We start from the raw sequence: 16,598 nt of genomic DNA, 5'->3' as shown, positions 1-16,598 counted from the left end.
AGCCATAGTAATCCATTACAGAGTATTAGATAAAGGCAGCTTTGCTAAACAAATATATGATTCGAATGATCATCTACATATATATATATATATATATATATCAATGTCTTTATAATTTCTATGTGAATCCTTCCATTTGTATTAGTTGTTCATTTCTAACACTTAAGCGCATATTTTCATGTGATTTTATTGGCAATCGTTTTTGATTAATGTTTTTCAAGGCATTCAGATTATTTTAAATTTCTACATTCGAATGGTTATTTTGGAAGCCATTTCGAAATGATTCTTCATTTTTGTGGCTTGATTTGGAATACGTTTTTGATTAAATGATGGCATTCAACTCATAAACTATTAGTAGCTAATACATAATATCATATGTTAACCAGCATACTACATATTCACACACATACATATAATCATTATAAAACACACATCCCCACACACACAAGCACATAAATAGAAGTGCATACATATACATATATATATATATATTCATGTATGTATACTATTTTATATTCGTACACATTCATACATGTAGTTTTTTTTCAATTGTTGCTTTCATATTGATATCATCTCGACGACATTCTCGAACATACGATACGATACATATAGATTTAAATACTACACATATAGACACACACATATATATAAAGACAGCTATTGGGCATGCCCGTTTATAATATAACTAAGTTGTATTTAGCACTGATTAGTTGTTAGTTAACTGCATTCAGTTTGGCATTAATTTAGCAATAACTTTACAAGTTTATATACAAATTGATTCTTTACTGTAAACTTAGTTTAAATAAAATGCTACAGAAATGTTTTAAATGCCTCTGGTCTTCTCAAATTCATTTGTCGACTACTTCAAGCAGATACATATATCTGCCATATCGGTGGACAGATTAGCATTTCTTGGCAAACAATTATCTGCATCCAACAACTACAAACGATAAATGTGATGATCATATGATGATCACACATGTAATGAGCTGGACACCGGTCGGTAAGTGTATCTAAGATATCAAAGATATCTTGATATATTGATATATTTTGAGTTCGTGTCACGCACGACACGCGAGTGCATCTCTATTTTGAAGTCACCCACAAAATTTCACACACAAATTGGAATTCAAATCGAGTGCAGTTTAATTGCACATTTGTTGTTGCAGTTGCAGTTGCTGTTGCAGTTGTTGCAATTGTTTTAGTTGTTGCCAGCGACAAATTTAGCGCTTCCAAGGTTTACATACATTTAGCGATTTCGCCTGTGAATCACTTAAAATAAATTAAAATCAATTTTTGTGCATTTTTCATGCGTGATATTTTCGCTCTGTTCGCTGACGACTGGCTGTTGCTGCTGCTGCTGCTGCTACTGCTGCATATTGGCCACAAAAGTTGCCCCCGTCCTTTTATGGCACATGTGGCAGCCACTTGCGGCTGTGTGTCGTCTGTTTTCGTTGTTGTTATTGTTGTTCTTTGCTGTTATTGGTATCGTCTGCCTACGCCTATGTCTGACATCAGTGTTGCCGTCTCCCCCGTCTCTGGTCTCCCTCGCTGCTGCCCTGGCAAGGACAGCTTAACCTTCGCCTCAGTTGCGTCACTTTCACTAACTGATCAGCGACTGTTATTGTTGTTGTTGTCAGCCAGCCAGCTGTTGTTTTGCTGGAGCATTTGAGGCGCATTTGCCACTTGTTGCCAATTGTCACCAAAGGCTTGATGATGCCACAAGGCAAAAATTGAGACCTTCATTGAAAATGACTTAGAAAAAGCTACAAGGCCCCCGCACTCTCCCTCTCTCTCTCTCTTTCTGTCTCTCTCTCTTTCACCTCTCGCTCCAGCACATGGGAGTTAATTTGGGAATTTGGATACTTATATAAGCACATTTCGATAGCATCTTTTAGCCGACCACTCACAAATTGTAGTTGTTGCTGATCTCCTTGTGCCAGTTGCATGATGAAAATGTTTTCCTAGAATTTTGCAGCATTTTATTCGATTTCATTTGATTGACACTGAACGTTGACGTTGACATTCAATGCACATACACACACTTACACTTACACACACACACACGCACACACACACACACGCACAACATCATGCGTACATCATCGAACTCATCCACTGGTTTTCTACATATCCAGCTTGTGGTTTTGGCCAAAAAAAAGTGCTCACAACCCACTGACCATGTGGGTTTTTTTTTTACAGATTTTTATATTCGTTTTCTGATTTCTGTTTGTTGTTTTTTCTTCTTTTTTTTTTGGCGTTGCACTTTGCATTTCGATAAGGCTATGCAATTTTTGGTATGTTGCATGCCACAAGGGCGCAGCTCAGCTGCCTTATCGAGAGATCTGGCTGTGCCAAAGACTGGAAATTTTCAGGGATATCAGTCAGATCTCAGTTGGCTCCAGCTTCCAATTGACAACTGTAAGATCATTTTCGATTTCTCAGTGTTGCCTTCTGACCCAAAATTCATTTCCCATTTTGAGATCAAATAGAACATTTCAAAACGTACGACAAAAATATGCAGATTATGTTGATACGCCAGGTAAGAGGGAAAGCAATACAGAATGTCTGCAGTTGGATTATCCACCATAACAGATGAAGCCGATGAACATTTTTGCCTATAAGAAATATTTAATGGAGCTGGTCGGTTTCGAAGAAACAGAGACAGATGAGACCAATAACGGAAGCAACAGGCGTGTTATCCTCTCCTATCGAACATCTAGCGAAACTGAATCCGTGCTAGCTACAAAAATGATGCCCACTAAACGTTGACCTCGTTGTTGTCACCAAAAGCCGTAGAAAACACAAAACGATGTTGGCTCCAGTTCTAGCTCAAGATCAACATAGAAATGAATTCCCCCACAATTCACTTTCAAATCAAAATTAAATTACTCAACAATTAAATTTTTCAGTTTTGAATTACTTAATTAGGTTTTGCATATCTGATGAATCTCGGAAATACAGTCGTATGAATAATTGCGCTAGAATCAGATGGATTAAGATTATATATTATTATAATTTAGGGTGGGTTCTCTTAAAGCTTGTTATCTCTCTCAGAATCTGTGTATATCAGTCGTGTCTAGATAACAATGCTAGCGACTGTGTCGGCTGGAAATGCTTGACTAGCTGGTACCCTATACCCAGCTGTTAAACATATCGATTAAGATTAAATCATTTTAATTATTAATTAATTAACCTTATCTTTTAACTTACTGTCTAATTGATTTCTTGAAATATGAAGAATGGTATACGAGAACTAATATTTCGAATGATGGACAGACAGATAGACTACAAAACACCCTTTGTCCATTTTTGATGGGAATCACTTAAAAAGATGGCAAAATAATGCAAAGAAAACAGCAATTTGCAGTTAGCAAATTGTTTTGATGTGCCAGCAAACAAAGCAAATCCAAGTAGCACAAGCCAAAATTAAAGAAAAGCTTTCCGATTTAGTTCTTACAATTGCGCATAAAAAAAATACAAATAAAATGGAGGACGGGAGAGATAGAGACAGAGACAGACAGAAAGAGAAAGAGAAAGAGAAAGAGAAAGAGAAAGAGAAAGAGAGAGAGAGAGAGAGAGAGAGAGAGAGACCGAGAGTTATGCTTGACTTTGACAAGCAATATGTCAATGAAAACATTTTGAGTGCATCGTAATAGTTATATTCACCGAATTGAACAATCAAAATTGAGCCGCACAATAAAAATAATACTTAAATACTGTAAATTTCATATAAGTTTAGCGAGGTGCAGAAAGATCGAAAAAGAGGCTGAGTTTCCCTTTTCATATTGTTGCCATAGAATCAAACATGCTTCCAGCAGATTTATTTATCTTTTTTTTTTGTTTTGTTGTTTTGGTTTTTTGGGGAAAGTTAAATGAAATACATTTTTAGTTGCGCAACAGAAGAGGAGTCCTTGCAGCAGCAGCGACTGTTGTGTAACTCTGTTTGTTGTTGCATGGTGAAGGTTATGTGTGATTTGTGAATTGCATTGTGGTTATTGCTGTTGCTGATTCCTTGTGACAACTACACACACACACACAGACACACAGCGATATTTGCGACGAGGCGAACCACATCCGGACTGGCGAAAACTGGGAGTTGACCGCGCTGCTCTGCCCTCAGCCTGCTCAGCTGTAGCTCAGATAGTTGCTGCTGGTTGCCGATAGTGGCGCTGCTGCTGCTGCTGCTGATGCTTGGCGCCTATCTCATCTCTCTCTGCTCGGATGGGGAGCCTAAATGCAGCAACAATTGCAGCTAGCACAATCAGTTAAGAGCCTCTGCTCGTGCCAAACGGTTGTGCGCATCTTTTTGCATCCCAGTTAACGCAAACATAAAAACATCCCAGTTACAACAACAAAGCAGCAGCAGTAACAACAACTACATCAAAATCAAATAATTTGCAAATTTTGCCTCTTTTTTTTTGGTGCAACGCGTGTTTTATTTTTTACTCGCTCTATATTCGCGTGTGCCGTTAATAACTACATCAATAAGATTGACAATAAAATTGTTTTATTTGCTTGCCAACCACAAATCAATCGATAGTTTCGTGTAATCCCCCTCTTCCCCCTCCCCCACACCACCTTTCTCGTTTCTCGATCGGTTTCTGGGAAATTAACGCAGACGCGTAATTCAAACTCTTTCCGCACTTAATACAATTACAATTACAATATTTGAATAGAGCTACATATTTTACTTCGAATTGTGTCTATATATTTTTTGTTTTTTTTTTGTGTATTTAAATTGTTATTGTTGTTGTTTTTGCTGGCATCGGTCTTCAACTGTTTGTGTTTGTCTCCAGTTACCAAAGCCGCGCCGTTGTCGACGACATCTCAGATAAGCAGTAAAATAACAGGTGAGAATGGCACACACACACACACACACACACACATACATACATACAATATGCACTTGCATACACGTCAGTGCTGTCAACTTTTGGCGTGAAATTATGGCCTATTTTTGATGGGAATATTTAGTTTTTCTTGTTCTTAGCTATGTTTAAAATGGTATTTCAAAATTCATCTATGAAGTGATTTGAAATTAAGCTATGTGTGTTAATATATTTTAAAAAGCTTGCAGCTTAGCAGGGCTCTCATAACTAGTAAAGCAAAAAGTAAAATTAAATTGGCAGCACTGAAACACACACACGCAATTGCGCACATGTGTAAATTGAGTTCCACAAAGTTCTAAGCGTTTTGCGGTTTTCCTGTTGGCTCTTTGGCGCCATCTATCGGCAAATCGAGCAATCCATCAGCGGAATCGCATATCGCATTACGAATTGAGTCTCCCCATCGAATGATTAGTTGCTGTGGGCGTGGTTGTTGTTGTTGTTAGTTGTTATTGTTAGTTGTAATTGTTATTGTTATTGTTATTGTTATCGTTGCTTAACATAAATCAAATGTAACTCACGCAAAATTGAATTTCAATACGCAAGCTAAGCACACACTGACCATATATTATGGTATATATATTAACGATCTCGTTTTTCCATTCTGATAGATAGCTCCAAACGATTTTTAATTGGCTTGCGCAGTGACAACATTTTTGGGCATTCAAATTATTTATGAGTGCGCGCCGTCTCCATATTTATCACTTATCGTTTCAGTCGGGGCATTGGCCACGCGCCTTCCTACGCGCTTCTCACCCGAATCAATCGATTGATCCATCAAAATTGAGAGCTCACAAATTAGTAGACATAACATATAGATGCTAATCTTCAAATTATGATAAAATGTGTTTCAATTTATGTATGTTTCACGGTTTTTTTTTTTTTGTTTTTGGGCAGAAGCACATCTTTCACATCAAAATGTCAATGATACATCATAGTTTATATAAACAGCAATAATATAGTTAAGTCTGTTGTGGCTTCTGGAAAAAAGGCTTGCATTTAAAATTTTGTAAGGGTTTTGAAAACAAATTGAGTTGTTTGTCGCATTGTTTCACCTTCGTTTTCAAGTACAGCCAACGTTTATATTCGGGTTCAACTCTCGCCTCTGTCTCTATCCAACCTGGGCAACTGACTTGTTGACTGTCTGACATTCGGTGATTGTCAGCCTATTTGCCCAATTGCGGTTTTGTACTTGTTGTTGTCATTGTTGTTGCTTTTGGCTGCCGGACGGCCAAAACTGACATGCCCCACCCCTCTTGTCCTGTCCCGCTGTAACCCTGCACCACCTGCTTGAGAACGTGCTGTGGATTTGAAATGTGGTTTTTGCTTTTGACCGAACATCGTTGATCGTTGATCGTTGATCTTAACCAAAACTGAAAACCCAAATGCGACGCTGGCGGCCGATTCAACAAGTCACAAATCTCAACAGCAACGACAGAAACAACAACAACTGCCAAACCAATGAGCAACAACAATTGCAGCAATAAACAATAACAAACAACAGCAATATTCTGTTTGTCATTTGCCATGTTTCATTTTTAACCATTTACGGGGGAAATGTCACAACTTGTTTGGGAAGCACTTGGGGAATTGGACTTTGGAGGCATCCACATATCTGGTTCGCCTCGTCGCCGCACACTGGAGTGCAATAAAACAAACACACACAAATCATGATAAATTGAAAATAATATTATTGAATCTATGTACGTACGTTAATTTAGCATTGCATATATTTATGTACGTGTGTATATGTATTTTTTTACATGTACATTCATACATACATACATACATAGATACATACAAATTTACACTTGAGCAACGGCAACGGCAACAAAATCACATGAATCACAATGAAAAATGCATTCGCATTTGTAGTGCCAACAAGTAACTGTCTGCGTATGACAGTCACAATTGAACGAATACCAAATACCCTGCACCAAAGAGTCTGCTAGCTTATATTTTGTAGATTGTTTGTTTGTAAATTAACGATTATAATTGTTAGACGCCGTTTTTCATTGACTACCATAAACAAAAATATTTCACTTTTATGCATAAGAAATTTTATTTTCTAAGTAGAACTGTTTGAGAAGCATACCTGATTTGTATTGAATACAATATTTACTTTGGTTATCTGAGAGTTTTCACATCAAATAGAACAAATATACCTGCATAAGCATGAATCTTTCCACTCCCTTGAAACTTTTCATAAATAAATGTCAGTATCTATTGTCTGATCTGCAAATAAGAATCATTTGCCTTCTTGATCTGTGTCAGGTATATCCGATTTAGTTGAGATATCGCCTACAAGCAAAACAGAGCAAGTTAGATCGACCATCTTACGCAAGACTTAGATTATATACTTATTATTGTTGCCGATTGTTCCTATTCAAAGTTTATTATTTATTTATAATTTATTTATAAATTAGGGAAATTACCGATTCGGCAAACGATGCTGATCAGTCATATTTATATATATGTATATATATATATATATATATACGTTACGGTGTCAATGAGTTACAAACTTCACAGCAAAATTATAATCTCTATCAAATCAAATTATCTATTTGCAGGAGTCGCCACAGTTGAACGTTGCAAGTTGCAAGTTTGTGTGTGTGTCTGTGTTTTTCTGACTTTGCCATGGAACTGGAATGCGATTTGGGTGCCATACAAAACGAGGAATTGCTGCGAAAAATGGTAAGTGAACCCAATTTTTCCAGTCAAAAATCATTTACAAATTCTACCATAAATAATCGATTCTGATCGTGGCTCGAAATTGCCAATGCCATAAATTTGTCAAAATTGTAAAGCACTGGCATTCTTCATCATTATTTGGCCTCTAGATTCATTTTGAATTATTTCTCAATTATTTTCTAGCATTTTTCATCAGTTTGTTGAAAAGAGTTTTTCTTCTATGATGGAGAAAGCTTCTTTATCTTAGTGCATTTGTGTATGCTTGCATTTAATTTGCATATTTTGGTGTATTGCATATAATAAGGTATGTTATTTCTCTGAGTGTACTTCGCTGTCAGTCTCCACGCTGCCCATCACTCTGGTTGTTGGGGCTGCTTCTGCTTTAAGTTAAAACCACCTGTTGCAAGTTCATTGCCTCTCAGTCAGTCACATTGCCTTTAAAGCTCAGACTCGTAGATTCTCGAACTAGCTGAAGATTCGCTGAGATCCAGTCTCCAGTCTCCAGTCTCCAGCAATCCATTAGCCCGTTCAACCTGACCAAATTGGGTCATTCACGGGGTTGGCCTGATATATTCTCATCGTTGAACGTGTGGGCTGCTTTGACTGACTTGGCGTGTCTGACTTGGCTTATACAATTATCGTTAAAAAGACATTAAAAAAAATCAATAGAAAAATGATGACGATGTCGCTTAACTTGGCCAAATGATGTACGAGCCGGCTACAATAGAAAAACATCTATATTAATAATGGTAATAAATACGAAAAATGGACAAAAATAGCAGCAGACGTTAATCAGCCCACGCAGTCAACGTTGCTGACTGCGACGCTGGCTGTAACTGCGACTGCGACTGCGACGGCAACTGAGCTGGCGACAGCGACGTCTACGCTTGAGCTGATCTCTCTCTCTCTCTCTTTCGCTCGGTCTCTCTCATTATTTAAAGTGGCCAATTAGGCTGCCTGATAAAGTGTATCGGATGCTGATGTCACAGTTGAGATCGTGTCGTGTTTGCCTCGTGACACGACAATGCACAACTCAAAGTTTGACATATTAAACCTTTTTAATATTATTATTATATATATCTATAAATATATTTATATATATATATACTTTAAGAGAGGTTGTTAGCACATAAGAAGAAGACTCCAATTATAAACAATATTTAGAATTTATAAACAGCGACACGCGTCCATCTCTAGTGTTCAGTTTATTGAATGTTGAATGTTGTATGTTGGATTGGATGACTCATGCGACATGAATCAATTTTTGAGCCGTATTTGAACTCGCCTGACCGCCACAGCCACAAATCCAGTTAGCCCGGCCATGGCTCCTTGGAAGCGACGATGACGCCACAACTGAAACTGAGGTTGAGTCTGAGGCTAAAGCTGAGAATGTATCTGTATCTGTATCTGGTCAGCTACATTAGCAATTGGCAATGTCTGTATTATTATTTGTGATGTGGTTTTTTTGTCTTTCCGTTTTTGTTGTTAGGCGCTTTTGCGCGTTGGCCGCTTTACAATTGCGCCAATCTCTCGGCCATGATTTGAAGCCAAGTTTGCCGCGTGGGTTGATGCTGATGTTGCTGCCGATGTTGATGCTGATGTTAATGTTGACGTTTGACGCTAACTGCAAAACTAAATCAATAAAAAAAACCTGAGCCACAATTGGCACAGAGACACCCGCTATGGCCATCAGACCGTCTGTCCGGTCATTTGTTGACCAGATCTGTGGCAAAGCGCCAAATGCAGGCAAACAGCGAGTGAACTGGTCACGTTGCCGCTTATTGTCTATCTATCGTCTATCGTTAATCGTTTATCGGCTGCCTGCCGTCTAGCCACGACGCGTCGTCTGCGCGGCGTCTGCGATGAGTAATTTTTTTTCGACTCATTTTTCGAGTTTTTGGTTTTTGTTGTGTGGGCGCTGTTGGGATTCATTCGGCCGAATTCGTGTTGACAAAAAGTTTACGAATTGAAATTGAAATTGAAATTGCAACAATGACACCCACCCACAACATGATCAATACGCGAATGCCATTCCAGTGATTTATATATACGTATAGACATTCATATATGTATTTATAAGTCAAGTAATAGTTCTACGTGCGTACAATGATAGCTGCTGTTAATTTTAATGAATGATCTATGTAAGCTGTGGTATTTGGTCGATGATATTCGTAGATCTATTTTAATTGGATTTTTTAATTTTAGAATCTGTGGTTCAGGTCGATGTATTGAAAACAGTCTTATTTGTGCAGTTTGTCCACTTATAACCACTGTGCATATATATGTATATGTACATACAGATGTACATACATATGTATATAAGTATGCATGTTATGGTATTTGGCGCTTCGATTGATTGGTCAGCAATTGGGCAGTTGAACTGTGCACTCGAACACGTTCGATCTTGTTGTTGTTGTTTTTGTTGCTTTTGCTGTTTTTTGCTGTGCTTTCGAAGTTTTCCATTTTGGCACGATCGATTAGCCAAATCCCACTGGCGATGTCATTATGGAGCTGGCCTCTGCCTACCTTATGCAAATTTAGCTCAATCAGTGGACTCATCATTAGCGTCAAACTGAACTGTAAATGATGCTTTTTAGTTTTTGTTTCTGCTGATTGCCGAACATTAACGAATACCCTTACAAGAAACTACAGCTATAAATCGATTTCGAATCGAATTCCAAAATTACAAATATGTAATTCTGATTCTTATTAATTAATTAAGTTGTATTTTTTTACTTTCTCGTATAACATAACTTTCAGCAGCTCAATAGCAGTATTCATATAATCCTAGAAATATTGGAAAAACAAAACATTTGATACGCTTAAGCAGACCTAACCTCAAAAGCGTATGCAAATTAATTGCTACTCCCTTCGTTTATAACGTAAGCTCCAATTGATGACTTTACATTAACGTAAATATCTTCCAATTGGGAATACACAGTAAAGGCTATGCATAAGCTTTATAGCAAAGTCAACAGAGCCCTAGACAAAAACAACAACAATAATAAGAAACCAAATCAAACTTTCCGTTATGTTTTTGTTTTGTTTCGGCTTACATTGCGCACCTTAAGCAAAAACATCAAATAGTAGGCAGCGCAGTTGGCAGCGATCGCTGCACTGATAGTGGGCAAGACACGCACACGCACGCAAATCAAGGCAGCGCAAAAGCACACACAAACTAAGCACGCATAGCCCTCGATCGACGTCGGCGTCGCTGTCGTCGTCACCGTCACCACCGCTTGCGCTGTCATCTTCGCGGTGTTGTTGTCGTCGTATTCGGTCATATCTCTGCTACTTGAAGCTTGTTGCTGCTGACTGCTGACTGCGCTGCCCTGTCGTCATCAGCTGCGCTGCTTTGGCTGCTGCTGCTGTCTAAGCTTCGTCCACTTTACGCGGCTTTGATTCTGAATGGGCGAACTTCAGTCTGATTTTGGTGCTCGATCGATTGCAACGTGCCGACGCTCGGTTATTAACGAACTCAACTCCCAATAAGAAGAAGTAGCAGCAGAAGCAAGCATAAATAACAACCACGCACAAACAAAAATTTTGTTTTTTTTTTTATTTTGTACATATATTTTTTTTCGACGACTTTTGAATTATTTGCCGCACGAGCTTAAAGAACATAAGCCAAAAAAAAGCCCAAAACCAGCAACAGGATTAGTCACACCTAACCGAGTGTTTTTTTTTTCATAAGTGTTTGCCGGTGCAAGCTACAAGAGTAAAAAATAAACAAAAAAAAAGAAAAAAACATACCGAACCCAACAATAACTCAACGAATTTCGAAAAAAAGGGCGCAACAATCATTTGTACCTGTCCCAAACATAAAAGAAGCTTTATTTTTCGTGCTTCTGTCATTTGGCGGAGACACTGCGATTAACAGAGGTAAATTTTTATACTTTTTTTTTATATATTCTCCCAATAACTTTCACACTTTGCGAAAAAAAATTGGTAGTTTATTTGTTTAGCGGGGCGGCGACGAATATTTATATTTTTTGTTTGTTGTTTTATTTATTTATTTTTTTTTGCATAACGCTTCGTTAGTCAGCAACGCTAGCGTAGCTGTCACCGTCGCCGTCGCTGCCGACGACCGTGTCAGCTATTTCGGTTGTAAACAAAAAAAAACAAAAAAAGTCCCTTATCTGCACTTTAGCGACTTGGAAATACGATTACAAAGGCGAAAACGATTACGATTACGATTGTGTGTGTGTTTATATATATATATATATATATATATATAGGCGACTATAAGTGATCGTGTCATCATTCTTTATCAAGATATTCTAGTTAGAACATTGTAAATACAGCTATAAAATTTTGGGGATAGAGAGGGTGTAATGGGGATGTTTCTAGGAATGGCGAATGCTAATCTCGATTTGAATCTACTTACATTGTAACCTGTTTCCAGTGCCAGCAAAAAAGCCAGTTGGCCTTGCCAAACGCCATAAATCTTGCTCTCTCTCCCCACACTCTCTCCCTCTCTCTCTCCCTTTCTCTCTCCCTCTCTCTATCTCTCTCTCACACTCTGTAAGTGACAAGATCATAGCCAAAAGAAATTTAGTATAGTAGGATTTACAGGTGATACAAAAAACAAAAACAGATCCGTTATCGATCAATTCTAATTATCATGTCATGCTCACCACTATAGAAATACTAAAACAAAAAAAACTTTGCTTACAGTTTGCACAAGTTTTTCGACTTTCGTTCCACTTAATTTGTGCATCGATCATAAATCGATTAAGTTGACTTGTTTTAATGACTGTTAGTCGTCTTGTCAGTTAGCTTAGTTTAATTCAGTACATGATAATAAAAAAAAACAACAACAGCCGTTAAAGATTTATTAGTTCTGTGATTATAAAATAATTTATAGTTTATGCTCTATATTTTACTGTCTTTTAAGACATAAAAAGTGTGAAATATTTTATTCACTGACTCTATTTTATTAATCTCTTTACAATTGGTTGTTATAAAAATGGTCTTCTAATCTGGATTGAAAAGGTTATAGTTTTGAAGTTAGTTAACTAGTCGTTATTTTTTTGGGTATTTATCGTGGGAAATTCCATTTTAAAAGACGGCGAATTTCTCCGTTTCAAATGATAGAGATTTCGCCGTTGACCCAAAATGGGATCGTATTGCATTGTGAATTTCAAACTTGTTGACAGCTCCATCGATCAATTTGACAAAGTTTCCCACACACACACATGCACAGAAAAAATAACTCATCCCATTTGGTAAACATTATTTGTGACTTTGTCATGTATTTTATGTATGTGATTAATATGCATGATGTAAAAACCTCGAAAGCGCTCCAGATTTCAAGAACAGTCGTCGCATGTTTAATTCACCTGGGCAATGTCATATCAAAAAAAAAGAAAAAATAAACATATCGAAAAAAAGACAGAATGAAAACAAACTGAAACTGAAATTGAAAACAACCTAGAACCCCAAAAAAAGAAATTATTCACTTGTGTACTTTAAATATGCCGCAGAAAAACAAATAACGACGGAAACAAGTAAAGATTGTCAGAGTCGATGGTGGCTGACTTGAAGATACCATGTAAATAGGAATATTTATTTTTGTATTATTATTGTCTTAAAATGATGTCTTTACAATAACGACTTATGCTCTATATGGCACAAGATATATATCCATATGTGTATGCATTCTGCTAACCTGAACTGAATAATATACTTTGCTTGCCATACCATAGAGTATTTACAGGGTAGATTCAGAATCAGACCCAGCTTCAAATAGTTTCAATTTCAGTTTGGGCTGCACAGGTGCTAAAAAGAAAAACAACAATAAAAGAAATGTAAACGTCGCTGCTGACGACGCTGCTGGCGTCGCAGTCGGCAGCTTGAAGCATGAAAATGACACAATTCTCCTCTTAGCCGGCCAATTTGAGTAGCAAAAAAATAGCGAATTGCGATTCTCGGCTCGCAATTAGGTCGCCCACTTTAATATACATGTGTGTGTGTGTGTGTGTGTGTGTGTATGTGCAAATGTATGCATGCAACACTGAATTGAAATGAATTTGAAATAGTTATAAATAACGACTGACGCCAAAAAATGAGCCAAGTTGGGCCGGCAATTAACACCAGAGTGCAAACGATTTCCTCAACAAATTGTACTGATTGTCAATGTCAAATGCCAAATGACAAATGACAGATGGCACTTGCAAGTGGTGAATAGCAGCAGCAGATGGTGGTCGCCAGATGGCGCACTGGTGCATGTGTCCGTGAACAGGTGTCGCTGCAAGCGATCTTAACTGCATTGTCAGTCATAATTATTATTATATTGCTATTATCAACATTCTTTGCCACTCGTACGCTTGATATTCTTTCGTATCGATTGGCATTCTTTACCATTTTGATTCGATAAGAGAGTCCGACCATGGAACAATAACAGTTGGCAGCTTTATCACATTGCAGATACACGTAGTATGTATGTGTATGTGACCGTTATTAATGTTACTGCACAAACACACACACAGAAGAGATGTTAAAAGTCAAAAGAGTGGGAATGGGAGAGAGAGAGACGTTTTTAACCTTCATGTTTCGGCAACTAAAAAGAAAATGTTGAAGACACGCTCGAGGGATGCATATTTATCCTATATATGATAATTTACTTGTTGCCAAATACTTAAATTACACCCCCCACTTTTGCACTTCCTTTACGGCTAATGCGCATTGTTGTCGTTTTAATATTCATTCGCCGATTTGACTCAATTAAATGTTAATAAATTTTAATTGCACTAACAAAAAGATTTCTTGTTCGTGTTTACTTTTTTAATATTTTCTTTTTTTTTGCCAAAAAACTGTGCAACAATAACAACAAACCAAAACAATTAAATGCATAGACGAAATACTGTTGACCTCCAAAGTTGACACGACAGCACTGAAAATGAGCGGCGAAAAAAAATTAAAATAAAATACAACAAAATAATAATTTATCAACATTTGCGGCAGTCTCGCATCAACAAAATCTCGCACGTCACGTCATCATCATCATCATCATCACCATCAGCAGCAGCAGCAGCAGCAGCAGCAGCGGCAGCGGCAGCTGGAAATGGAGAAGGAACGGTGATGAAGGTGGAGCTGGCAGCGGTCGCAGTCAGCGTTAGCGTCGCCGTCAACGTCAACGTCAACAGGTTGCCGCTGGCAGCGGAGGTGCGACGACGGCGACTTCAACTGGTTATCGCGAGCCACTTTTTAGAAATTACGTCATTTCACATCGCGTCTCAAGACGACGTTGCTCTACAGTCTAGACGCCGACGTCGACGGCGACTTCGCAGTCTCGCGACTTGTTCCTGGGCTACGTTTTTATTTGTTTCTCGCTTGTTGCTTTTCGCTTTTCGCTTTTGCACTCTGCTGCACTTCATATTCTGATTACTCCCTCAGTCTCCCGTCTGCCGTCGAGCTTCTCTAACGCGAACTTGCCCAAGTTAAATTTGCTTACAAATCGAAATTAAGTTTAAAAAGCAAAATTCTATTCATCACTCGAATTCCGGCTCAAACACATTTGACGTATATGTCAAATAACAAACTTAATTTATATCAATTTGGTGAGTTTGTTAAATGGCAAATAACGAAAACAATTACTACATTTTCGACCTTATAGCAGCTTTTTTTTAAATATACTTTTTGTCAATTTTGACAATTTTATATCTATCGAGACATCGTTTTTTTAATGGTCTGAAGTTTGTCTTTTTATCTATTGACTTGCCGAGTGAAAGCTGTGCTCTGATTTCTCTGCTTCCTGAGGCTGAATAATGAATGTTAATTCCCATCCAAAAATGGTATACAAAAACTATCCAAATTGCACATAAAATAATATTTTAATGAGCTAATATATTAGCAATACAATGGCTCCATTTCTTACTTATTATGTCTGCTAAACTTAACATTCACTTCAACTTGTTATTATAATTTGATTCTAAATTAAATTTGTCTTCAATTGATTGTGAATAATGGCAACTTTATACATAACCTACTTGTCAATTTAAAATGTTTAACATGGAGAATGGCAAATAGAAATAAATTTCATTGAAAGTTCATACAAAAAGTTGGAAAGTAATGCTTACAAATGTGTAGTTGATTCCACTGGAAATTATATGCATCTTTTGGTCAAGAACATTTAGATTGTACAGAAAAAAATGATTATGATTTATGATGCTGAAGTTGATAAATGCATGTTTGACCATCAATATATTTTTATTAATTTTAATTAAGATTCAGTCATTTTTATAAGCATCTAAATTTAAAACAGTTAACAAAGCATTTCTTGATTGCTGTTGTTGTTGTTGTGATTGTTGCTGGTTTTTTCTATTGTGCTTATTATTTTTTTTTGTTTTCCGCTTTCGATTTTCGTTGCTGTTACTGTTGGTGATATCACCACACAAAAAAACAACTTTGGTAAATTTGCTTGCCAATGTTTTCGATGATCGCCTCTCTCGTCCCGTTTCGACCTGGCCCGTACTACCGGCTAACGACTACCCACCAACTTTCAAAGCTCCACAAATCTGTCGATTATTAGCTCAACCACATCTGTTGACAAATTGTGAATGCTATATATTTTTTAAATTTTCTTTTATTTTATTTATTTATTATTATTATTTTTTAAAACTTTCGCTTTTAATTCTCTTCTCACTTATCGGTCAGCAGTAATTTTCCTAATTGCGCTATGCTCTCTTTGTTATTATTTATATTTATTTATAAACAAAGCGTCATTAGCGAGGCGTCTCAGTTTCTGATAACTAGCCCCAAGAATATATACCTATACAGACCCAGACCCAGGTTTCAGCTGATAAACAGTGCATAATCGCCGCTAAATATATTGAAAATACTTGGCAAGTTGTTGTGAATAGAATTTGAAAGGGATTCAGGCATCAAATAGAGTAGAACCTCAGCTATACTTAAATTGGTTTGAAAGATAATGACGTCAGTTAAAAATCTAATAAAAACCGGTTAAATATTTGAATCATCATTAATAATAAGATTTTATGAGTTATAAAATAT

At 37.1% G+C, this 16,598-nt stretch overlaps 1 protein-coding gene across 14 annotated transcripts in view; it reads left to right on the top strand.

Moving 5' to 3' along the window:
* Positions 1-4,265: 4,265 nt before the first annotated feature.
* Positions 4,266-16,598, top strand: part of LOC6565244 (serine/arginine repetitive matrix protein 2) — a 45,650-nt gene continuing 33,317 nt past the window's right edge. For 10 of the 14 annotated variants that reach the window (XM_032738473.1, XM_032738469.1, XM_032738472.1 and 7 more), the window contains exons 1-2: positions 4,266-4,853; positions 7,463-7,586. In XM_032738473.1, the coding sequence (XP_032594364.1) occupies positions 7,530-7,586 (57 nt within the window). In that variant the 5' untranslated portion in view covers positions 4,266-4,853; positions 7,463-7,529. Of the gene's footprint in view, positions 4,854-7,462; positions 7,587-11,133; positions 11,466-15,070; positions 15,146-16,598 lie in introns of those variants that run through there. The other 4 variants (XM_032738474.2, XM_001991453.3, XM_032738465.2 and 1 more) reach the window with 4 other exon arrangements.

The sequence above is a fragment of the Drosophila grimshawi genome, unplaced genomic scaffold (assembly GCF_018153295.1).
Source record: "Drosophila grimshawi isolate 15287-2541.00 unplaced genomic scaffold, ASM1815329v1 contig_848, whole genome shotgun sequence".
NCBI lineage: Eukaryota > Metazoa > Arthropoda > Insecta > Diptera > Drosophilidae > Drosophila > Drosophila grimshawi.
The sequence above is the reverse complement of the archived record's forward strand: the minus strand, read 5'-3'. Positions and strand labels throughout refer to the sequence as shown.